The sequence below is a fragment of the Vicugna pacos genome, chromosome 12, assembly GCF_048564905.1.
Source record: "Vicugna pacos chromosome 12, VicPac4, whole genome shotgun sequence".
NCBI lineage: Eukaryota > Metazoa > Chordata > Mammalia > Artiodactyla > Camelidae > Vicugna > Vicugna pacos.
The window spans coordinates 13,290,574-13,315,223 of record NC_132998.1 but is presented as its reverse complement, the minus strand read 5'-3'; the positions used below and the strand labels follow the sequence as shown (position 1 = coordinate 13,315,223).

Genomic DNA, 24,650 nt, shown 5'->3' with positions numbered 1-24,650 from the left:
TTCAAACCCAGGACTATCCAAGTCCAGAGTAAACGTTTGCTCTGTTTCCTCTTAAATATGTGTCTCCTCACACCTATCCTGGCAGTGTCTGGCAGGCGCACCCGACCCCAGCAGTTGTCGAAGGTGGCATCCCTCTCCCACATCCAGCCCTTCGGCTCGAACTTCCGGAGGTCATATACCCAAAAGGAGGCAGGGAGCTGTCCCATCGCCCTGTTCTTCAGAAGGGTGATTGAAAAGAGCAAGGAGCTATTTTACTATAAGGATGGGTGAATCTCTGATCTCTTCCTCTGACATTACCATTTGCTTTTTCCTTTCATCAACAAACTTGTCAAAAGGACAGCTACATACAACCCTTTTACATTTGTGCAAGGACTTCAGCTTTTAAAAGGGTTTTAAAATTATTTCAGGTGACCCTGCCAGTCCCGTTGTGCATGATTTAAGCCCTCAGCATTTGGCCCCTCCACTCAAGCCTTAGGTATCTGGATTCTGCTCCCTCAGAAGTCATCAGTGAGCTCACAGTCACCATATTTTGAAGTCACTTCTTAGTCCTTGTCTTTAGTCAGTGATGCCATAGAGCTCTGACTGCCCTTCCAAGCTCTAGACATAACTGCATCCCTGCATACAGGGAATCTCCACCTGGATGTCTGACCAGCACCTCAAATCAAGACACACAATACTGTTCTCATTCCTCTTTCTCCTTCCATCCCACCTGCAACAATCTAGACTTTGCTCCCAATTGCCTGTTCCTGTTCATGGTTCTGCTGTCAGCATTTCTCTGATTCTTCTCTCATCTCCCACATCCAACCAGTCCCCTTTGGTTTCTCCCTCCACAGCCTCTGCAGCCCTCTTTCCATTCCCATGGCTTCCACCCTAATTAACTCTTAGTTCTCTCTTCTGGGTTATTTAAAAAGAAAAAAAAAAGAAAGTCCCCTCAGCAGGAGGGAATTTCTGGGGGTGATGAAGTGCTCCATATCTAGGGATGTGGGCTCCATGGGTGTATGCATGTCAGAACTTACCAAACTGCAAAAGATCTGCGCATTGCACTGCATGCAAATTATACCGCAAATCTTTCAAAAAGAAAAAAAGAACAAGCACAAACAAAACTATATTTCCAAATCTCCCTTAAGGTTGGATAAGGCCATGTGGCTAAATTCTGGCCAATAAGACAAAGAAGTGTTAGAAATATTGTCCAGGACTTCCAGGGAGGCTGCTTAAAGGGAGTTAATTTAGCTAAGATGTGTGCCATAATGCTCCACCTCCTCCCCCAGTCTCTTTCCCTTCCCTTCTTTCTGCTGCCTGGAATGTAGATGAGATGAATTGCACTCCAGCAGCCACCTGAGACCATAAGGTGACCATGAGGATGGAAGTTACGTGCTAGTATGGTGAAAAAAAGAAGTCATCAGAAACTGATAACTGTAGAGTCACTATACCGGTCCTGGATTGCCTACCACCAGACACCTTTTAACTGAGATAGACATGAGCTTCTATCCTGTTAAAACAAAACAAAAAAATAAGCTCCTCAGCCTCCCCCTACATCAGCCCATTCTGTGCATTGCTGTTATCTGCTTAGCTTCAGTCATGTTAATTGCCCATTAAAAGTCCGGCCAAGGCTCCACACTGCCCCGGGAATTAAATTCAGACTACCTGACATGCCAATTGAAAGCTTTCATCATCTGGTCTTAATCTGCCTTTCCAAAGTTGGCTTTGATACCATTAAAATGAAAGCCTTTTAAAGACAGGAACCTCATCTTATTTCTATATGCTCATTGCCTAATATGGTGTCTGACACATAGATGCTTGATAAATGTTGATAAAGTGAATCAAATCCCCTTTCTGCTCATGGCAATCAGATGAACCTGCATCAAGTGTTTTCATCTCTGTGCGCAGCTCATGTTCTTCCTTCACCTGTCAAGCTCCCTCCAAGCCAAGGTCAAAGATTACCTCCTCTGTGAAGTCCGGATTCTCTTAGGTGAAAGTGACTTCTCTTATTTCTGAACTTCAGGCATAAACTCAGGGACTTTATGGTATTTTCCCTTGTGTTGTGGTTATTTGTGTACGACCTGCTCCTCCCTCCCTCTCAAGAGCCAGCTCTCTGATGGCAAGGACAAGATTGTGATCATACCCGGAGGCCCTTGGATGCTAGCTGAACAATAGCCTCCATATAACAGTTTCTAGACATATATGTTTTTCCTTTGAATAAATATTATACTATGCAATTCTGAGAAACCATTAAAAAGGAAAAACTAAACTAATATAGAAAACCTCTAAGACAAATGTATATAACTTTAGGTTACAAAACGCAAGAATAATAGATGTGACATAGCCCCTTTATATTTTAACCCCTCCCCAAATATGCATAGGTATATATATTTAGAAAAGGAACCAGAGGATGCACATCAAATAGCCGAGGGTGGTTACCTTTGGGGACTGAGTGAGCAGAGGGGAACAAGTTCCACATATTCCTCTGAAGATTTATGTATTGTTTGGATCTTTTGCAATAATTATTTTGGTTACAAAAATTAACTTTAACATTAAAATATCTAATGAATGAACACGATATACAGCAGTACAAGGCAAAGTGTGGGAAGTGTTGAAGGAGTTGTGCTAATAGAGCTAAAGGAGCCAGACCAGGAAAAAAGAAGTCCTTGTGATTAGACAGGTCATGGGCAGATTTGCAGATCTTAAAGGAAAGTGGCATTTCTAAACGAGTGAGAAAGGGTATAAAGGCAGAGGGTTGGATAATTGGAAAAAATGAATAGACTAGTTTGGCTAAAGTACAGGATTTAGCCAGAAGAGTAGACAGAGGTGACTGGAGAGGGAAGTAAGAGCTGGTTGTGAAGAGCCTTGAATGGCAGTGGGAACCCACTGAAAATTTCTGAGCAAACGGGTGACCACGCACACTACACTGATGCGTCAGATGACTAGAATGTTGTCATGGAGGTGGAAGGCTACTATCTTGTTCAGCTCTGAGGCTTCGTTTGGTAATCTGAATGGGAAGTGGTAAGAGAGGATGGTAGCAGAAAAGGGCAAAACTAAGACAACAGTATCACCCACAGAGGGCAGCACAAGCCCACTTGGACCCAGGAGGGACCAGGGAGGAAGAAGCTTTCTCCTTGGATCAAGTTAGGAGGAACCGAAGGACAGAGAAAGGTGAGATGGTTCTGGCAAAGGGAGGGGAGCTGGCCCAACCATGACTTGAGGCACAAGTTAATTGGAGGACCACTCCTGGAAAGGCTGCCACCTTCAAAGGTATCTGTGTCAGCAAGCCGGAGAAACTACTATAGACCCCTGACTTCTAAGACCCATGGGGCGCCCACCATGCCCAGCTTGGTTACGGACAATGATGTTTAATCATTCATCAAGGCTGAGTGCCTATTATGTGCCAGATAATAAGCAAGGCACTGCTTTTTAAATGGTTTTAATATGTTTAACAGATTGTTAATAAATAAAAGCTTGTGAGTCAGTATATACAAATCTGGGTTCAAAATCAAATGCCGTATTTTCAGGAGCATGCATACCCTGGCTGACTAGATGTTTTCTTTTTAGGTATGGTTATACACTCGTAACCAAGAGTGAAGCATTACCTCCATCCCCCACTCTCCCTTTTGGCTGTTATGGCCAGGGAGGTACCATCCCATCAATGCAAGATCTGGCATAAGCAAAACCAGAGAGTCTCTAACTCCTATCCATTATCTAAAGCCAGCACTCCTATATTCAGAACTCAGAAAGAAGCCTGCATCCAAATTTCTGTGGTTCAAAGCCCCAAGCTAAGCCCTCCAACACTTAAAAGGCCTTGTATTCAATTCTGTCCTAGGATGGTTCTCCACAATGTATGGGAGGGGGTGTCAGGTGGACAAATTCATTCTCAAACCTCCTGCCTGGCCCAGATTAACTGTGCAGACTTCCTTAGAGACAACTCTCAATGTACCTGCTTTGGAGGAAGGGTCGGGGGAAGAAAGGTGTGTGGGTACAACTGGTCAGCTCTGGGCACAGACAGCCAGAGTTCTGGCCCAAGTGTCGTGCTCTCTACTCCACGACATTCAGCTCAGGAGCCAGATCTGCTCCTAAACTAGAGCCCAGATAGTCTCTTCTGTAGCTGTGGCCACAGTGACACAAACAAGGAGACACTTACCTTCAAGCCTTGATGGTGAACAGTCCTGACCCAAGTTCCTCACTTCCAGACTTTCAGCAGCACTGTTCCTTTTACCATACTCAAGGCTCAGATTTCCTTAGACCTAACCCTTTTCTACCTTTGCCCAGGAACTCAGGATCATCCTTACCCATTCCAGCAACCAGGGCCAGGGAGCTTAATTTGAATGAAAAACCTGCAGAGGAAAAAAAGGCATCTGGATCCTATCACTCCCCAGTGACCAGCCTGATACTCCATACCTCCAGTTACCAGCTTAGAAAATAGAGAACTGGAGTTGACCCTTCTACCTCCACACCCTTCTGAACTGGAAAAGAGGCTCTTCTTAGTACTTTGCCTGCCTGCACAAAGACACCACTCCCTGCACCAAGCAGCAGCAAGGGGTATCCCCCTACACAATTATTCTCCAACTCTCACTACCCCACATGGTACACTATGGTTATCCCAAAGGATTCCAGAGCATCCCAGAAATAGATTCACTGGTCTTATCTGCAGTACAGAGGTTTGACTCCATTCTTGGCATAGGTCAGGAAACGTAGAAAGTACAAAATAAATATCTGTCAATGCTCTGCTCTGACCAATCTAGGTACTTGGAACTGGAAGTAATGCAGTGACTCCCCAGAGCCTTCAGACCTTATTATACCTCTAGTCTGAGAAACTCATACACACTCACACTCATTCTTCCTGTCACTGCCTCCATCCCACCAGGACCAATCCTTCCACTGGCTTTCTCCAGGCTCATTTTAGAAGCTCCCTTGCCCAGATTATCCTGAAGTGGACCCTAGACCGGGGTCCTCTGTCAAGCCATAAACGAAGAGCTATTCACATTCTGGGAAGATAAGGTTGCTATTCGTCCTAAGAGCTGGATGCTAAGCATTCACCTTCCAGGTTAACTCTCCCTTTCATCCCCCATGTCCTTTCTCCCCTGGAGAAAAAAAAAAAAGCTGGAAGGTTTAAGCAACTGCCACAGGAGAGCTCCTTCCACCTCCTTCCTGGCATCCTACGCCGAGTACTTGAGACAGAGGGACTAGGTCATCCCTTTGCCAAGTTGTTCAGGGGTCAAAAGGCCCCCACTGGCCTGCCATGCAGCTAAAGTCCTCTCTATTATTACTATCTTATGAGAGGTTGTAACTCTAGAGGTTATCTACTTATTAGTATACAAATAAAGTACTTGGGAAAGTGCTCCTAACTTATCAGTAACCTCAGTCACCAAGCAGGACTTTTGAGGAGTCTAGGAGGAGGAAAGCATCACCTGATTTTAAGAGGTAAGTGGGTGGCCTGGGAAGCCATGTCCGGATGGAGTAGTTTAAGGGTTTCTTAAGAGGAGAAGCACTGGTCCTTAAGGGTGATGGCTTATCTTCACAGCAAGAAAGGGGCTGAGAAGGAAAACTGGCAGGCGAGGCAGCAGGGAGGTAACTGAATACAAATGGTGCACTTCACACTGGTGCTTGGGGATCTCAAACTTATTATATGCCTAAATCCTGTCCTTTTCTCACAACATCAGGGTGGGAAGACCTCTGTCCTCAAAGTGTAAGAAAGTGGTAAGAGTGGGGAAGGCCTGCCTGGCTCACCCAGACCTCACCCATCCAAGAAAGGGTAGCACCACCCCTTTCTTTGCCTGAGTAATGGCAGGAGAGGAACAGAGAAGTAGTGGGAGCAGGATGGGAGGACACAGGCCTGTCTTTTTCCTCAAGACATCTGTGGAATCTCTGGAAGAGGCTTGGCCTCCTGACAATGGGGAACCACACACCTACAGCAGAGGTGGTGCAGGGCCATCAGCTGTGAGGAGGATCAAGTTCATTATACCACCCAGACCTTTACCCTTCATGCCTACTCACTGTCAAAGTCCAGAACTAGATGGGTGAGTAGACTCCAATCTATGGATGAGGGGACCCTGTTCCAACTAGAAGCACCTGATGCACAGGGCTGGGGAGATCTGAGAGTGGAGGCAGTGTGGGGCACTCCAAGTTCAGGGCCCTCTAGCCCCTGAAGTCCCTAATGTCTACCAAAAGGTGATAAATATGGCTAAGCTCAGGGTTAAACCCTTCACAACTAGAGGCGCAAAGTCATAAAGGCCTCATGCTCCAGTGCCCAACTTACTAGGCTCCCTCTTGGGGTATGACAGGAAGTAGGAAGCAGTGTGGAGATGAGCCCAAGTTCCTCCACCACCTCACTCTGCCCAGTCAAGGGTACCCTTTACCCCTCTGCTGAGAGAAGGAGCAACCTGGAGAGAGGGACCAGAAGCAGAACTACCCTCAATATTAAACACTGTCCCATGGCTGCTGCACATCAAGGATGAAGGTCTGCTCCAAAGCTGCATAAAACAAGTTTAATTTCCAACCAGGGTCACAGTCATTGCGTACCCCACATTTTGAGCAAGGAGAGAGAAGGTGAGTTATAAACATGTACAGTCTACATTCCAGAGGAGGGAAAAAAAAGAGAAAAACCAGTTCAGAACTGCAGTTACCACTATAACACCACAAACAAACTTGGAGGTGGGGGAAAAAGGGGGAATCCCCAGGGAGAAGAAAGGCTGGAACAAAGGAAAGCATAAAACTAAACCTACCAGAGGAGAGTGGGGGAGGGAGTGGGCAGAAATGGAATGAAATATACAATCCCAAGAGCTTTTAGGTGAATGGGAACGTAGAAAGGGCCGCCCCTGCCAAGGGCCAGCAGCTAGGGATACTATCAAGATCACTTACTGCCCCCTGCTGGACAGATCCTCGAGCAGCACCAAGGCAACCTCAAAGGCTGCTTCTTAACACCCTCAGTCCTAAAAACCAAGGTGGGCTTAAAATGAGAAAAACCTATTTGGGACTGGTATCTAACTAAGGAGGGTCAGAGAGACAGGGAGGCAGGAGAAGAAGCGAAGTCTTCACCAACCACAAAGATACAGAGTGAGGAATCCTACGTAGGAAACCAAGGAGACAAACAGGCAACAGCAGTTCAATAAGCTGAGAAGGCAAAGGAAAATTTCAGGGAGGGAGAGGCAACAGGAGCAGGAGCAAAAAAAACCTGACAAAATGGAGACAGAGGCAAAGAAAAAGTGTAGAGGGAAGGATCTGTGGGGTCAGGGGAGTGAATGTGGGGTCAGGGGAGTGAATGCATGTTAAAATGAAATAGAAGCTCCAGCACCCCCCACCCCCCACCACCAAACACACACATTCACACACACACACAACACACAAAAGGCCTAGAGAGAAAGAGACCTGCATACACCCACTGCATCTTGGGTAGTAACACATCACTAAGGAGCTGGCACTGAGGGAGACACCCCTGTAACCTCTCTTTCACAGTTCAATCTGGGGTGGGGTGGGGCGTATTGATCTGCCTTGCTGTAGACAAAGGTGGCAGGAAGCCTGGCCCCATGGGGTGGGGCTTGGGACAGCCCTTCTGGGAAGGGGTCCCTCAGCCACGTTATGGGGCCCCTGGGCCCTGACCTTAGCGGAAAGGTTATGGATGGCCGTCTTGGAGCTCAGGGCGCAGCCAGCACACACAGGAGCCCACAGAAAAGCCACAGCTTCACAGAAACCGCAGAAGTCAGGACCCAGGCCAGGATCTCAGTGACAAGCGCCTCCCATAGACAGAGACGCAGTAGCAGCAGCTTCTGAACAAATACATAATGGAGGGAGGACTCTGAAGACCACTGCATCCCACCAGCACCAACAACCACTCCAGAGCTCTTTTTCCTCCACTCCAATGCCCAGATCCCTTTATGAGAGTGGGTGAAGAGAGCAGGGAAAAGCTGTTGGAATAATGGAGAATGGTCTGAGGGTCTAGAAACAGAACAGAGAATTTTCATCCTTCAGCACATCCTGGACAAGAAAAAGAGAACTGAAGAATGTGGGGATTGATACTGAGGTCTGTTATGTCATCCCCCACTCCCCTACTCCACCATTAAACCAGCCTGCCAGCTCTGGTCAGGCCAGCAGAACTAACAGGATGAGGAAACTTCTGACAAAGGACAGGTGAGCCCAGCTCCAAGATCAGAAGTTGGGGGGGGTCGGGAGGGGGGACAAGAAGGCAGGAATAGTACTGATCTGTGTTTCACCTTCTCCTAATAACAAAGAAGGATGAAGATAGAAAACCTGAGGCCCTCTCCCCAGTGCCCTGGGTCCCAAATACACCCCAAGATCTTGCTATCCCCACCTCCCCCTTCAAGCTCCTGAGGAACAGATCGAAGGATGAGGGGGAGGATCAGCTGAACACTCTGGGCTTATAAGAGTGAGTGGGTTCCTCTCTCCCTCCCACTAGCAAGGCAGGGCAGAACGGTATCTCCTTGGGAACAGTCATTCAGAGATAAATGCCACCCCCTCTGTCCTAAGTGGGGTGGAGAGACAGGTAAAGGAAAATAATAGTGGAAAATCCACCTTCTGTCCTATGAGCCAGGAAAACTGACCTGCAAAGAGGAGAGGAACCAGTGCAGGACTGGGGCAGCCTTCCCTCCACCTCCTTCCTTTATCTCACCAACATGGGAGGGGCAGATGATCAGCTAGAGTGGGCCGTGTGCTGGCTCCAAGCCCTGAGCTGCACTCCACCCCTCCACGGCCCCATATATATCTCTCTATACAGGTATATACACGCGCACACATGCACGCACACACAGAGAGGCCCGTGCAATTTCCATGTAGAACAGGGAAAGAGCGGCAAAGGAAAGGAAGACAGGGAGTAGGGGAGGAGCCTATGGGGAGAGGGGAGGGACTCAGATGCCAGGAGCACAGCAACCAGAGCCAAACGAAGCAAATGGAGAGAATACCCCACCCCACTTCCCGAACCCCAGCACTTCAGGGGGGACCACCCCATGAAACCATAACAACCTTGTTTTTGTTTTAAATCCGGTAAATTGGAATGATTCATCATCAGGACAGCAATTGGGGACTGGTCATGGATGAGGGAAGGAAGGGCAGGGGAGGCAAGGCTCTTGTTGGGCATGCGGACATGACACCCAGGGCCCTGGCCACACTGGCAACAGGAAGGAAAGGATAGGGCTGGGGCAGGGAGACAGTAGGGGTGGGTGGGGTGGTCAGATCAGGCTGCCTGGTTCTCACTTCTTGTTTTTGAGCTGATTGGCCAGCCAGTCCAGGCCTTCGTACAGCCCGTCCCCGCTGGTAGCACAGGTGGCCTGAATGTACCAGTTGCGGTGACGCAGGGAATGCAGGCCCAACTTGTCTGTGATCTCAGCAGCGTTCATAGCATTAGGCAAATCCTGGAGCACGAGGGAGACACACAAAAAGGAGCCTCAGGATCTTTCAAAGGCTTCTAGAACACCCATCTGCCAGAGATGTATACCAATACCCTCTCCTCCTTCAGTGTAGGAAACCCAGAGCAAGATCCTAAAGAGCTACTTGGAGTTAACCATCCTAGAACCCCAGATCCAAGGCACTAAAGGTCATTCCGCTGAGGAGCTGGAACCAAATATGGAATTGGTAGGGAAGTGGAGAGGTGACTCAGGCTGGGCAAACAATCGGGTCTGTCTGACCTTAGGAGTGAGGGCAGTTCCACTAAAGTAGACAATAGGAAAGCTAAAAGAAGGATTGGAGGTGAAGTATCTACCACAAAAATCCCTCTGGATGGAAATGTTGCTAATTAAAGCTGGGGTTGGGGGATAAGAAGAAAAGCATGTAGAAGCCAACTAATCATATTTCCCACACTTTCAAAATTGAGAGCATAGTCACAGGGCTTCACAAATAATGAGCCCCGAGGCCCCATCATTTCCACGGCCAGGTTGCCCTCTCTCAAATCCAGGGACAGGGAGATGTCTCACCTGTTTGTTCGCAAAGACAAGGAGCACAGCATCCCGGAGCTCATCCTCTGCCAGCATCCTCATCAGCTCCTCCCGAGCCTCGTTTACTCGCTCCCGATCATTGCTGTCGACCACAAATATCAACCCTAGGGAGGCAGAACATGGGCTACACAGAGACAACAGATCAACTCCCCTCCCTCACCAACAAAAGACAAGACCCTCCTTTTACTCTCCAAATATCTACCCCCTTTCCTCTTTTTCTCCCACCCCTAGTTGCTGCAGCAGGGCAAGAGCTGGCTGCCAATAACCAAGAACAGACATACTCTGCTCATACCCAACCAACCCATGCCAGCCCACGGGCAATTCCTATGTCATACCTTGAGTGTTCTGGAAGTAGTGTCTCCAGAGAGGTCGGATCTTATCCTGGCCACCCACATCCCAAACTGTGAAGCTGATGTTCTTGTACTCCACCGTCTCCACGTTGAACCCTTTGGGAAAAACAAACAGTGGTCACTCAGCCTCAAATACCAGGCCTGCAAATGATGCCCCAGTTGGTTCGTTTCTGTTTCCCCTAGTCATGGCCACGATCCTAGCAAGGGAAAGAAAGCTAAGGCTTCCTCAGCCCTGGTGTTCTTTGACTTAATAGCATAAAGGCCAACAAGAAAGCCTCAGAGAAGAAGTGGAAGAGGACAAAGAGGGCCAGTTAGGAGGTTCACAATCGTCTGGGTAATGTGAGACAACCTGCCCTACTCATTCTCTCAGCCTTTGATTCTACCTCCTGCAAGGAAATGACGAGGCCCCACTCCTGTACTTTGGCCACCAGAGTCTGCCTCAGCTAAGAAGTGGGGCTTGTGAAGCAGAATGAAGAAGTGAGCTACAGTCCTGGAGCCCCAAATGCAGAACCAGCTGATCGATGATCAGAAGCCCCCTCTACAAGGCAAATTTTCTCTCTTCCACAGGCAAGTCTTAACCAGGATCAGGGCCACCGAGGATCTACACTGAAGCAATTCCAGGCCTCTGGCAGGAACATCAAAGCCCTTCACCTGCTCTTCAAACAACACAGAGAACAAACCAGCTCAATGCCTGAGGGCTGCTGCTGGGTGCCAGGCCGAGGAAGTTCCCGCATCAGAGAGGGCCAGGGTAGGTGGGCAAACGGCAGCCTCAGCACCTGCTGGTAAGCTTAACAATCATCCTTCCCAGAAGCCCACAAACTGCAAAGACTTGCCTGGTGGCCAGGTGGGGAATCTAGGAATAGGCCCGCTGTCTGGCCTAGGTGATGGCATGAAAGCCTAGCCTATGTCTGAGCTGTGCCCTTACCAATGGTGGGGATGGTGGTGACGATCTCGCCCAGCTTCAGCTTGTACAGGATGGTGGTCTTTCCAGCGGCATCCAGGCCCACCATCAGGATGCGCATCTCCTTCTTCCCAATAAGGCTCTTGAGAAGGTTTCCGAAGATATTACCCATGATCACAGTAGTCGCTTTCTCAGGACAGTTGGGCGCAGTGGCAGTCTGGTTTTGGCCTGGTCCCTGGTATGGAGGACTTGATCCTAGGCAAAGAAATGTAAACTCATTACCACCATCTGTCAGGATTTTATGTAACAGGGATTTGCCAAAGTCATGGCTGGAGTTCTTCATGACAAACTGGGAACCTAAGGGTACTATGAAGATCAAGGCCCACTCAGACATATCCTGAGCTTTAGGGAGCACAGACAAAGCAGTGAACACTCAGGACCCCTGCTTCCTGCCAGTAACCTGCCCACGTGACTTTGGATGAGTTACTTCACCTGTCCTATCTGCACCTGTAACTGGAGGGGATTGAACTAGATGATTTCTAAAGTCCCTTCAGTTCTGACATTCTATATTATACCCCAAGGCGTTGAAAGATCATTAATGCCCCTCCCTCCCCCAACTTCACCCAGAGATTTCTGGAAAGGATGGGAGAGGAGGGAGTGGAATGAGGAGTGGCTCTTTGTGACTCCTGACAAGGTTCAGGCTTGCCATGTTCCCAAGGTTTATGCTCTCAGCTCTCGTCGAGAGACTCTGCTTCTTCCCTTCCCTTCTACAATTCTGCCTTACTTTTACACACCAAAATTAATGAGGAAGAAATAAGAAAGCAGCACTCTTAAAAGAGGCTGATCCTTGCCATTCTGCAAAATGCCGGCTGCTCAAGTCATGCCCCATTCACACATAGCACAGAGAGCTGGGAGGTGGTGCGAGGAGAGGCTACCCCTCATTCCTCAGCCAGGTGGATCCCAGGACAGCTGCTCCACCTGGTTACCTGCAATGAGGCAGTCATCTCATTCCCTGCTTCTTCTCTAACCCCCTTCACTCTATTATCTACAGAGCAGCCAGACTGATTTTAAACCAAAACCAGGTCACGTTGCACCTCTGTTCAAAACCCTCTCTCGGCTTCCTATCTCCGTTTCAGTAAAACCCAAAGCCGTACCGTGGCCTACAAAGTCCTGCACAATCGGCATTCCCGGTTCTCACATCAGATCTCCTACTACTCTCCCCTTTGCTTATTCCACTTCAATTCCCCAACACTTTCCGGCCTCAAAGCTTTCTGTCCTGGCTCCTCCCTCTGCCTGGACCGCTCCTCTCCCAGACAGCACCCCCTCACTTCCTTTGCGCGTCTGTTCAACTGTCACTTTATCAAAGAGGCCTTCCATAACCCCCATCACACACACCCACCCTGCTCTCTACCCCATTTATCCCACTTTACTTTTCTTCACAGCATTTACACCATCTGACACGTTACATCTAAACACGTTACACGTTATTTGTTTCTTGCTGTACTGCTTTTCTCCTCCTCCTGTAATGTCAACTCCTTATCTATTTTGTTCCCAGTACCTTGACTAGTGCCTGGCACACAGTAGTTGAACAACTGAACTAACTCCCAGGGCCTCTAGTGGCCTCACTAGCAGCTCACTCAGGTTAGACACTTATGCCTGGTACGTAACAGAGGGAAATGAAGGGAGCAGTTAGAACACTGTAAAGGTACAAAATGCCTGTCTGCCCATCCCACCCACCGCCCCCAAAAGACAGAATCACAGTCGTTCATTCCCTCTCTTCTTGCCTCCCTTCTCTATGGCTCAGGACAGCCACAGAAATGAATCTTTGAAACAATGAAATGGGGGTTCAGAATCACCCTTGCCAGCCAGTTCTCTGTGCCTGTGGGAGACATACGTCAGCGGGCAGCTTACTCAACAACCACCATATGCCAGCTGCTGGCATTCTCTCTAGAGTCTGGGAACCAGAGATACACACACGCACACCCCAAACCCAGCAGGCGAAGAACAGGTCAAGACAGAGTGCACCCAAACCCAAGAATGTGAAAGGTGGACAGGGAGGAATCCTACTCACAAGCTAAAGCATGGGGCTTCGGTGGGAGTTAGGCTGTTTTTTCAAAAACTATCTCAGGTTGGTTTGTTTGTTTTCTTCCTACTCTCTTCAGTTTGCAGCAAATTCCAGACTAGTACAAAGGAGCCAGATCAACAGCCTCTGGAGACCAAAATACTAGTTTGTCCAAAAAACAGAAACAATGAGTGCTTATGGAGCGTTTCATCTTCAAAGGCCTCCCCAGACATCCACTAATGAGCCAGGCGCGGTGCTCCGGGTAGGTTCCGCAGATGAGCCCTGCCCCTTACCTAGAGCTCATGCCCTGGGGGAAGGCCTGGCTCAACTTAAGGGCTTGACTTCAGCCAAGTCACCCAGTGGCCATCCTCCCTGCCCATCCTGCCTCAACCGCCCAGGCAGACAGATTCCTGAGGATTCCTGAGGCAGGAGGGGAGATAAGATCCCACCAACCTTGGCAATCTGTGACAGGCAGTCTTCAGATTCTGCTGCCACCACTTCCAGAAATGTAAATCCTCCCCAGGTCTTCCTAGTTTTTAATCTTGTCTCCTGCTCAGGTGTCCTTTCCTTTAGCTCCAGATAACACTTTAAAGCTTAGGTAATAGGCTTTGGCCCAGATTCTGAACTGAATTTAAACCACACATTTATCTTGCTGCCCTTCATGACTGGAAGTATTGCTGATTAAATGATTACCAACTGTGAGCAGAACAGTGGCTGAAAGATATCCCTTGTCCCAGAACATGCATACACCGTCCTTTGGTTTGCTTCTCTGCTATCACGCTAAAGTCCTGGTTCAAAAGCTGACCCCAATGTTACACTTATTTCTATTTCCTGACATACTACCCAAGAGCCCCTGAATTATCTGAACCACTCAAGTGGCACTGACTATGTTGTGGAGTATTTTTTCCTCTTTTATAAGCCTGTACCTTTACTGTCTCCCCAATGTAACTGTGCATTTGCCATGGGCAAGGACTATGCCTTTTATTTATTTTGGATCTGTCCTTGCTCCCAGTGCCAAGTTCACTATAGAAGTTCAATCAAGCACACTGGCTGATTTAAGCGTCATCTGAGGATATCCTTCTATCACTTCTTCTGTCCTAGCAGTACTTGTTATCTCCGTGTTACACACAGATGGTTATTAAGATATCCTGTCAATTCTTCGCCATTTTCCACACATACTGACCCCAAAACTGGTTTGGGAAAACTATGAAAGGACTAGAAGACTAAAACTGGTAGAGTTTTCTCTTGCCACTTAATATGCAATGGGGTTGATAACTAATGAAATATCCAAGCAGTTACTACGTGTCCTCCGTGGCAGCCCAGGGCCTTGAAATTAATGAACATATGGCTCCTCTTTAATGTAATCAGGAGCTTGACTCAGATGAACATTCCAAAGAGGGTGTTGGATTCCCTGTCTTGGCCTTCTCTGTGCCTGCCTATTTCCAGATAGCATGCTGCCCCTACCACCAGGATGGTGGCAATTTTCAGCTTTGTGCCATGAACACAAATCTTTGGCTATATAGCCAATTCTCACTTCCACTATTCATCTATTCCTAGAAAAAGCTCTGGAAAGCAGAGTGGCAAACAGATAAATAAAATAAAATAAAATAAATAAAATAAACAAACCCTATATGTACTATATAGTCTGTGGTTATTCTCTTTTGCCACAGATGGCATTCCCGTGTCAATAGGGAAAAATGCCAGGGTTCCATGGACTGGAAGAAACCAGGAATCAGGAGTTAAAACTGAAGGTGAGTGGCTCAGGATGAAAAATGGAATACAGTAGTATCTCTATTAATAAAGAGGGTATCTCAACATACTATTTTACAGTTACAAACTCTTTTATCACTGGTAAAAATAACTACAGGAGCTCTAAAAATGTGCTCTAGTACAATCCGTGTGGGACACTGCAGGCGTTCCATCAAGCTCATTGGCTGATTTAAGCCTCACCTGAGGATGTTCTCACTGACAACCACTTACTGCCCCCAACCCCTCCCTCCCACCTACCCCTGGAGAGGCAGGCTGTTGCTGTTGCTGTCACTGACTTGATTTAAGGTATGCCTGCCTTACCCTTCAGGTGATTCTGGGAGTCTGCCACACACACTCCCCATTCCTGATTCAGGCATGTGTCCTGAGGCACCTCTGAGGGGACTCCTGATCCAGTACCTCCTCTTCAGGCTGCATGGGTCCAGGAAAAGGAAGACCAGAGTCTCCCAAATACTCTGCTGCCAGGCAGGGTGCACTAAAAGCAGCTTTATTTCCAGATAATTTTCAAATTGAGAGATCACTAATAGAGATGCTATTTTTAGCACAGCCAGTGGAGCAGACCAATAAAATTTGAGGAAACCAAAGCCGGGTCTGCCTGTATTTAGTTTCCTTAGTGCAGCTGGCTTGTGACCTCTGTAAACTTTCCAAGTTTTTGTCTCAAGAGCACTGTAATCAGCACACAACAACTCCTAAATCAGTATCTCAATGTCTTCTATTGGACTCCAAGATTTCCCAAAACCAAGAAACAGCTTCTGATGTCAGCTTCCATTCATTCATTAAACATTTACTGAGTATACTGAACTGGGGATGCAGAGGAACAGTTTCTGCTTTCATGAAATTCAGTCAATAGGGGAGAAAGACTAGGAAACAGGATTATAAAGACTATGGGGATAAGAGTGGGATAAGCACATAGTATTATGGGGACAAAAAGCTGAAGCAGTTACTCAAGACTGGAGGATAAAGGCCAATTCCCAGACGTGATTCTCAGATCATAACTGAGCAGGATCTCAAAGGAAGAAAAGGAAGTAATCAGACAATAAAGAACAGGGAAGGTGGGAGAGGGAAAAGCGTGTGCACAGGCACAAAGACTTGAGTTAGAGACAGCACTTATGAGCCAAAGCCAGGTGCAATTAAGGGGTAGTTGATGTGGATGCAGCATCGTGAGCAAAAGGAAGGGATGAAGCTGGAGAGGTAAGTAGGAGCTAGATCATGAAGGGCCTTAAAGGTCATACCGAGTAACAAGACCAGGTATGTGCTTCAGAAAGACCATTCTGACAGCACTTTAGGGGAAATATTAAAAGGAGGAACACTGGAGGCAGAGAGACCACTTAGGAAGTAAAGTAATACAGATAAGAAAACAAAAGCTCTAAAACAGAGGTGGTAACAAAGAGGACAGATTTGAAACATCAAAACAGTAGAATCCACAGGATTTAACAGCCGATTAAACGGAGGAAGGAAGAGTAGAAGAGGCAAAGATGATGCCCAAGTTTCTGGCCTGGGTGATTCGGTGGCACTTCTTTAGACAGGAAACACAAGTGGAACCAACCTGAGAGTGAAGATGTTTGTTTTTAGGTTAACACTGATTTTGGGGTGCTAAGGTACAAAGCTCAAGAGAAAAGTCTGGTCTGGGTATGTGGAATCATCTGGATAGACAGCAACTGACGTCATAAGAGGACCCAAGATGAAGGGGTGGCAGCATTCCTGGCTGCCTACCCAAACAGCCATCTTCTCCTTCTGTCATCTAACAGAACCCCTGATTTGTTCAGATGCTGGCAGTGGGTGACTATGAGTTACCCCTCCCCAGTCCTACGTGTACGGTATGAAAACTGATCAGCTGAAGTGATGTGGGCATTTCATTTCCCTTGCCAGTGACTGAGTCACAAATGGTCAGGCACTAATTCTAGACAATAAGATGTAAGGAAAGTCTGCTGGGAACATCTGGAAATTTTCCTCAATCTCGAAAAAGAATATATGTCAATGTTCTCTTGTCCAGCCTTTGGTTGTTAACATAGAAGGGTGGGATGTTGGAGTAATCTTGAGAACATGAAGGGACAGACATTAAGAACACTAGGATGTCAGAATAGAAAAAGTGAGAAAACTCGGGTCCTTAACACTGTCAAGCTGGGGGATTGAAAAAAAAAAAGTATTCTATCCCTGGACTTCTTTTGTGTGTGTGGTAGAATATATATAATATAAAATTTACCACTGTAACCATTTTTAAGCATAGAGTTCAGTGGCATTAAGCACATTCACACTGTTGAGCAACTATCACCACCATTCATCTCTAGAACTTTTTTTATCTTCCCAAACTGAAACTCTGTACTTATTAAACAATAATCCCCCTCCTCCCAGCCTCTGGAAACCACCATTCTACTTTCTGTCTCTGAATTTGAATATTCTAGGTATCTCATAAATGTAGACTCATACAATATTTGTCCTTTTATGTCTAGCTTATTTCACCTAGACCTCTTGCTATATGTTTAATAAATTCTCTTACTGTTTGAGTATCTTTTGCAACTGATACATCCTAACTGATATATCTAGGGAGAGTGTGTACAGTGAGAGTGGAGAAAAGGTCAAAAGCAGAAACCTGGGGCACATCAACACTTAAAGCAGTGGGCCCAAAAGGAGGCCAGGAAAGAGAGTAAGAAGCAACAGAAGGGGGAGAAAGCAAATCAAGAGAGCAAGATATCAGAGACACCAATGAGGAAAGAACTTTTTTTTTTAAAGGAAGGAGGGTCAAAGGCTATAGAAAGGGCAAATTAAGATAAGGCCTGAAAGATACCTACTAAACTTAGCTACTAGGCAATCAATGATGACCCTGTTATAAACTAAAGCATGTCTAATATTAGGCTCCACTCAACTCCACCTCTCACTTGTGTTTAGGCTCAGGTCAGAATCATTATGCCAGTCTCCCTTCTAGTCCGAGAGGAAGACTCCAGTACAGGATAACCTGAAGGAGGCTACAACATCAAGTGAAGAAGGATATTAAATATAGAGACACAAACACCTGAGAAGGGTATGGGTTTTTCCATGGACAAGCCTCAGCAAGTGAGTCAGAACAGAGCCATCAGGTCTGTTTCAGAATATATGACCTAGCGAGATAAACCAGTGACCAGATGAAAACTAGACTCATTTGTTTCCTTGGAACACTGTGTGGCACTGCCCTCTAACCAAAGTTTTCAGCTTGCCCTATTCTTAGAATCTTATAATGGTTCCATATCCTGATAACCAATGGCTGCTCCAGTACCCACATCTATAGGCCTGGATATCTAGAACACTGTACTTTCCTAATTACAAAATCACTGAAATTCCATGAGTAATCAGCCTAAAGCCTTAGTAAACCTCTGCCCCAATCTGGTCCCACTGTGCAGGTCAAGACAGAGCTGCCACTGAACAGATGAAACAGGAAGCCATGATTTGGAAAAGGCCAACCATCACAGAGCACCCTAAAGATACAGAAAACGGGAAACTGCCTACCTTGGGGGATAAGAGCTATCTGTGATCCCTTGGCACCTCAAACACACTTCTACCCTAGGATTTACCACAAAATGTTTTATTCACCTTTTTGTGTTTTGCTTTCCAGAGCCAAAACTTCCCAAATAATGTGCCCCTAATGCAATACAAGTCAGCTGGAGATACTGAGCCCACTAATACTGGACGGCTAGACAGGGCTTAGGGTGGCTACAGCTCATGGGCCAATCATCTCAGGTTGCAAGCAGCTATGCCTGTCACACCATTACCATTTTCTGTGTATGCCATAGTGGGAAAAATTTTGGCAAGTACTTTACTAGACTACCAGTCCCTTGCCAGCAAGGACCATGCCTTCTTCATGTTTCATGTTCCCAGCATCCAGCACCATGACTGATCTGTCGCTAGTGATCGATATGCTTGTTGTTGAGTGCAGTTCTACAGACAAGGCAAACGTGTGAGACTGAGGAAGACAGTATTCTATAGGTTATCTCTGATCCTTTTCCTGTATCTGACAAACTGGAGAAGTGGCTTGCAAGTTCTCAGAGCCCTAAGGTTCCTAGGATGGGATTCAGGGGCTGCCTGGGAGAAGGGGAGAACCATATGAGAGGCTCTAATTACATTCCATCATTCTCCACCACTACTAGAACAGCTCCACTTTTATCCATTTTGTGTATCAGACTGCAAGTAAGATTTTACATAATGTAAGGTTTGAATTGTTTAAAAAACAAAAAAAGGAGGAGAGGGGACAAAACCACTGCAACAGAAAGCAAATGTTCTTCATCCTAAATCATATTGAAATTCAAACATTCATGTTTGACACTCTTGTGTTTAAGCTCACATACGATGGGTTATGCCAGGCTCTCACCAGTAATGGGAGAGCTAAAAGGTACTGTGAGACCTGCCACATCCAGTCATCTCACCTTTCTTCAGAAATATGTTGATCATGGTGGATTCCTGAAATCTGGAGCCATCTCCTTTCTGGTGGTGCAGCAGATCCTTTGCAGAAATCCATTACAAATCTCTAACACCTTCATTGAACCCCTGCCTCAGGCAGTTCTTTCCCAGACTCCAATACAAAGCCTCCAAACATTGGTGGAACTTTTTCCAAATGCTCCCCATGTCCTTTCATTATCAAAAAGTTTTATTATTAGCACCCTACCTATATCTGCAATAGCTGTTGGAAAAGGCATAGTACCCAGAATTACAGATATCACAACTCAGTATATTCTGAAACAGAGGCAGACATTTAAAGGAGATGTGACTAAATGAAAAGAGTGGCCAGGAAATGGAGGATGCCGAAATGCTGACTGAGACCTGAAGTAATAGGATCTAGGAATCTAACTGCCTGACCTAGGTCAATCAGGGTGCTCTTTGATGGAAGAGTCAACCATTACCTAAGTCACGCTGACTTTTCTAACAAACACTATTCTTGAGCCCCCACATCCTCACCCTACATCCAAGACGACGGTTCAGGGCCTCTGCCTTCCTCCAGCTTCACCTCCCACTCAGGCAACAGGAGCTGCCTCTGTGAGGCTGATGCTGAAAAAGGATTTCATTGCTCATAAGCCTACGACCAGCACAGAAAGTCATGGTAACAATCATCCCCCTACACAGGTGCTTCAGGCAGCAAGTTGTTCTTTTGTAAACCTCCTTTCCTTCAAAGCAGCCTGAGTGCTCATGTTATTATTACTATTATGATGATTATTAATAGCAGCTAACATTTACTCAAGGCTTACTATGTGCTTTGTGTAATACCAAGTGCTTTATTTTTATTATCTCATTTAATTCTCATGTCAACACTATGAAGTAGGTACTGTTATTATCATTCTCTTTATAGATAAGAAAAACAAAGCTAAGAGAGGACAAATAATTTCACCAAAATCACACAACTAGCAGAGGCAGGATCTAAACCTAATTTTGTCTGAGTCTAAGGTTCACAACCTTAATTAGCATACCATTTTGTCACTAAATTAATCTGCAACAAAAATGGTGGGAGGAACTATGCCATACAGCTGAAACTAACACAATATTGTAAATCAACCACACCTCAATTAAAAAAAAAATGGTGAGGAGAGCCAAACACAGTGATATGTTTTGAATCTCGGGCCTCTTGGCATCCATTTCTAAAGGTATATGGGGAAGAAGATTCCACAATTTCCCTCAGTTATTGACTCAGCTTTAACAAACCTGATTCTAAAGAACTTCCTCCTACTCACCAACAAATCCCGCCCACTGTCTTCTGAGTCCATTTCCTCTACTGGAAGAGACTAGCAGAGATGAACACACACAATATGACCCTTTGTGCATTTACAACTTCACTTCCATTCTTTCCAGCCTGCTGTCTGCTTTCCTTTACACTTGCACTCAGTTTAATAATAGCAGCTACCATTCACTGGCACCAATTCTATGCCAGGCACCACATACATACACTGGCTCCCTTCTCCATAATCACCAGGATTCCAATTTGTAGACAACACTATGAAGGACTCAGGTCTAATGGAGAGACCCCTTTGCTCACAATGAGGAAGCAGGAGATCTCACATTTCAGATAAATAATGACACTGTGTTCTAATATTTTTCTTTCGGGGTCTTAGTTTCATTATCCATGACTGTTTTGTGCTTCTCAGGAAGGTGGAGAGACCAAGACTTCTTAATTACAAAGGCTAAGGACCTTTACACCCTCACTCTTATCATCAGGCACTCCCCCTGACCCTGACAGCCAGCCATCTCTTTCTCCTTCCTTAAACTGTAGTCAGAAAACCTGAATTCATTCACATCCTGTATTCATCATGAGTGCCTACTATATGCATAGGCATTGTGGGAGATTCAAAAGGAGATCCAATTCCTGAACTCAAAAAGCTTCGTCTCTTTGCAAAAGTGAGACATACACATGAAAAATTCTGACTATGCAAGGTAATAACTCCATGGTGGGAGGCAGGAGGCATGTGAATATGTGATACATGAGGACCCTTTCCAACTTAATCCAAGGTCAATGATTCATTCTGTGGAAAGATGAACTCAATGGATAGGCTTCTCTCTTAGAATGAGCTTTTAGAGACATGTTATTCAAACTCAGGTCTAATGTACAATGACCAATTCACTGATCCATTCCAGATATAGCAAGTAGAGACACCCCAACAACAAGCTCAAGAATAAATGGCAGCAAAGACTGTCACCACCTGATTAGGGACAAGGAAAGAAGTATGCAGAGACTAGATTCTGTCCTACTACACTGACCCAAGCAATCGGACTCCTGCAGCAGATCTCATACCAAATAAAACTTTCATGCCATAGACCAGGAGTGGCCCAATCCAACAGCGGCAGAGACAGGTTTTAAGTTACACTTTTCCCTCACCCAATGACCTCACTATTTCTTGTCACTCCTGACCACATACCACACTCGCCCGGGGCCTGGCCAGAGGGAGATGAGCAGTAATACAACGCAGAAAGAAGGGAACTCCCCAAAAAGGAGCTACCACTTTGCTAATCAAGTGGCCCATTTTAACAGGGAATTCTGCCTCCCCCTTCTTCCCTCAGTGGTGTACGCAATGGATCCATTTTCTGTTCCGGGAATCCTGGTACTTCCTAAAGAAAGAAAGCGGATTGGAAGACACAAACTCAGAGTCAGCGACAAGATGCTCCCTCCTCCTGTGAGACCGCCCCCGCTTCGCCAGGGGGAGGATGGCACCACCTCTCATCTCGGAGCAAGATCAGATCCTCCTCCCCCTTCTTCTGCCTCCTCACCTCTTGCTCCCCACCTGCTGCCCTCTTCCCAACGTGCGGTTCCCAAGACCCGAAAGCGCAACCTCCACCAGAATAGCGCCCCTGGGGTGCCCCACTAGCCTGGGTTTCCGGCTAATCCCTAAACCCTCTACGCACCCCAGCCCCATGACGGGGGAAGGGGGTGTCACTATAGCAAGGCTTCTCTCTGGTCTGTTACTAAGGTCGAGGGGGAGAGGAGGTAGGAAAAAGAGACATTCCCTAGCCCTTAAATAGGAAAGGATACAAACCCGCCCCCGCACCACCTTCCCCTGGACTGCTTTCCTCCCTCTCCACCTCGACCCCTCAAAAGCCTACCTCTTGCAAGAGAGGGGAACCAAACTGCAGTCCAGGTCGCCCCCTTGTGCGAGGCGGAGGACATATCTGTGTGCGCCCCCCACCCCCACCCCAGCTCCGCGTCCTTCAAATGCGGGGGCAGGCGTGAGGCTGGCCCGGCGACCCCTCTCCGAGCTCTCGGGTGGAAAGAACCACACCGCCCCATGCCAGACAGTGCCGGGAGAGCTGAGGGATGAGGGCTTTATCCCCTCAGCCCCCACCCCGAGTCTCTCCTCTACAAGGACCCGCCTTCCCTCCCCAGCCCCTCACCTGTTCTTGCTCCCAGCTCCGACGCTGCGGCCGCCGCCTCCGCCCCCGCAGGTTCCGCTCGGCTCTGCCTCCACTCTCTCCGGCTCCCCCAGCCGATTTCGGCGCGGCTGCTCCCCTGGCCCCGCTCCCGGCTCCCTCCTTCCTTCCCTCCACCTAGCACCGGAAGCCGCGACGGCGACAGGAGCAGTGCGGCGCACCCCTACCCCCAGACAAGGATACTTCCCACCTCCCCGATCGCGCGAGAGTTGCGCGGCGGCGACCGGCAGTTGTCGCGAGATCCATCACCATGGCAGCGGCTGCAGCAGAGGCAGCCGGGTGTTAGAGCTGAAGTCCGGGCGGGGGCAGATGTGGGGGCTGGAATCTGCGGGCGGCGGAGGCGGGAGCTGGGAAGTGAGAATGAGACAGTGGGGACAGAGGTGAGAATCCCAAACCCCAGGGCCATGCCTGGAATTTAAGACTGGGGCTGCATACTGGCCACATTGGTGATGGGTTGGGCTGAGAGGCCCGGGGCTTGGGCTCCTTGGACAAAGTCAGGAGCAGCGTAAGAGTGAACAGCTTCTTGCTTTGGCCCTTACCCTTTCAAATCTCATCTTTATTTCTTAACCAGGGCTAGGTGCATCCCCCGTCACAGTCCTCACTGCACCACTGTTGTCGCTTACTACTAAGAATTCGTTACTCTGGGGTCTGAATCAAGAGATCTTGTCCGTAGGGAACAGGGAGAGTGATGAATTTACGAGAATGAAAGAAACAGCTGGGCTCTGGGCCAGTTAGGAAGTTGGAACTTGAAAGACAAGCGGTTGAAGCCTAATATTCAGACGTGTGGTATGAGGAAGTATACCTAGATGAGTATGTAATTTAGTATTACAAGGAAAGTGAGGGCTTTTGCCCCCATGTTTCTCTGTTCCTGCCCACCGCCACTTTCCTCACATTCATTTCTGCACCTCTGTCTGGGCAGGCAAAGCTGCCTTGGAACAGCTTGTGATACAAGAAGGGCACTAAGAATGGAAGAAGGTTCTTGAAGTGCCCTCTCTCCTTATAACAACAGTACAGATCTTCCTCAGCTTACAATGCAGTTACATCCCAGTAAATCCATCATAAGTTGAAAATATCTTAAGTTGAAAATGCCTAACCCACCTAACATCATAACTTAGCCTGGCTTGCCTTAAATGTGTTCAGAACAATTATATTAGTCTACAGTTGGGCAAAATCATCTAACACAAAGCCTATTTTATAATAAAGTTGCGAATATCTCATGTAATCTGTTGAATACTATACTGAAAGTGAAAGACAGAATGGTTGTATGGGCGCAGAATGGCTGTAAGTTTATCTGTTGTTTACCCTTGTGATGGCATGTCTGATTGGGAGCTGCAGCTCACTGCCACTGCCCAGCATCATGAGAGAGTTTCGTACTGCATATCACAAGCCTGGGAGAAGATCAAAATTCAAATTATGGTTTCTGCTCAGTGCGTGTCACTTTTGCACCGTCTTTAAAAAATCGTAAGTTGAACCATCGTAAGTTGGGACCATCTGTATAAGGGAACACGTGGCTCTTCCCTAAAGCTTGAGCCAAAATTGTTGCTTTTCTAGGTTTTTGTTTCTTTTTTTTTTTTTTGCCTTGTTTCTTGCCTCCTTCCAAAGAAGAACTAAGCTGGTAGATAGCTACATCATGTCTATCCCTTGTCCCCATCAATCCCCATGTATGTATTCAGCAGTCTCTTCCTCTTGTCCCAGTTTGTTTTCTTATTTTAACCTGGAGAATAACACAACTCTAGAACATGAAGCCAAGAGGACCTTAATTT

General features: G+C 47.0%; 1 protein-coding gene across 2 annotated transcripts; it reads right to left on the bottom strand.

The window, feature by feature from the left end:
- Nucleotides 1-6,462: 6,462 nt before the first annotated feature.
- On the bottom strand, nt 6,463-23,078 carry ARF3 (ARF GTPase 3). 2 transcript variants are annotated; one of them, XM_006202927.4, is made up of 5 exons: nt 22,852-23,078; nt 11,208-11,438; nt 10,268-10,378; nt 9,912-10,036; nt 6,463-9,353 (listed from the first exon to the last, which is right to left on the bottom strand). In XM_006202927.4, exons 2-5 carry the CDS (start codon nt 11,353-11,355, stop codon nt 9,192-9,194), a joined length of 546 nt encoding a protein of 181 aa, XP_006202989.1. In that variant the 5' UTR covers nt 11,356-11,438; nt 22,852-23,078; the 3' UTR covers nt 6,463-9,191. The 2 variants fall into 2 exon arrangements, with proteins under 2 accessions (XP_006202989.1, XP_072828975.1); XM_072972874.1 differs by lacking the exon at nt 22,852-23,078 and adding an exon at nt 12,338-12,528.
- Nucleotides 23,079-24,650: the final 1,572 nt, after the last annotated feature.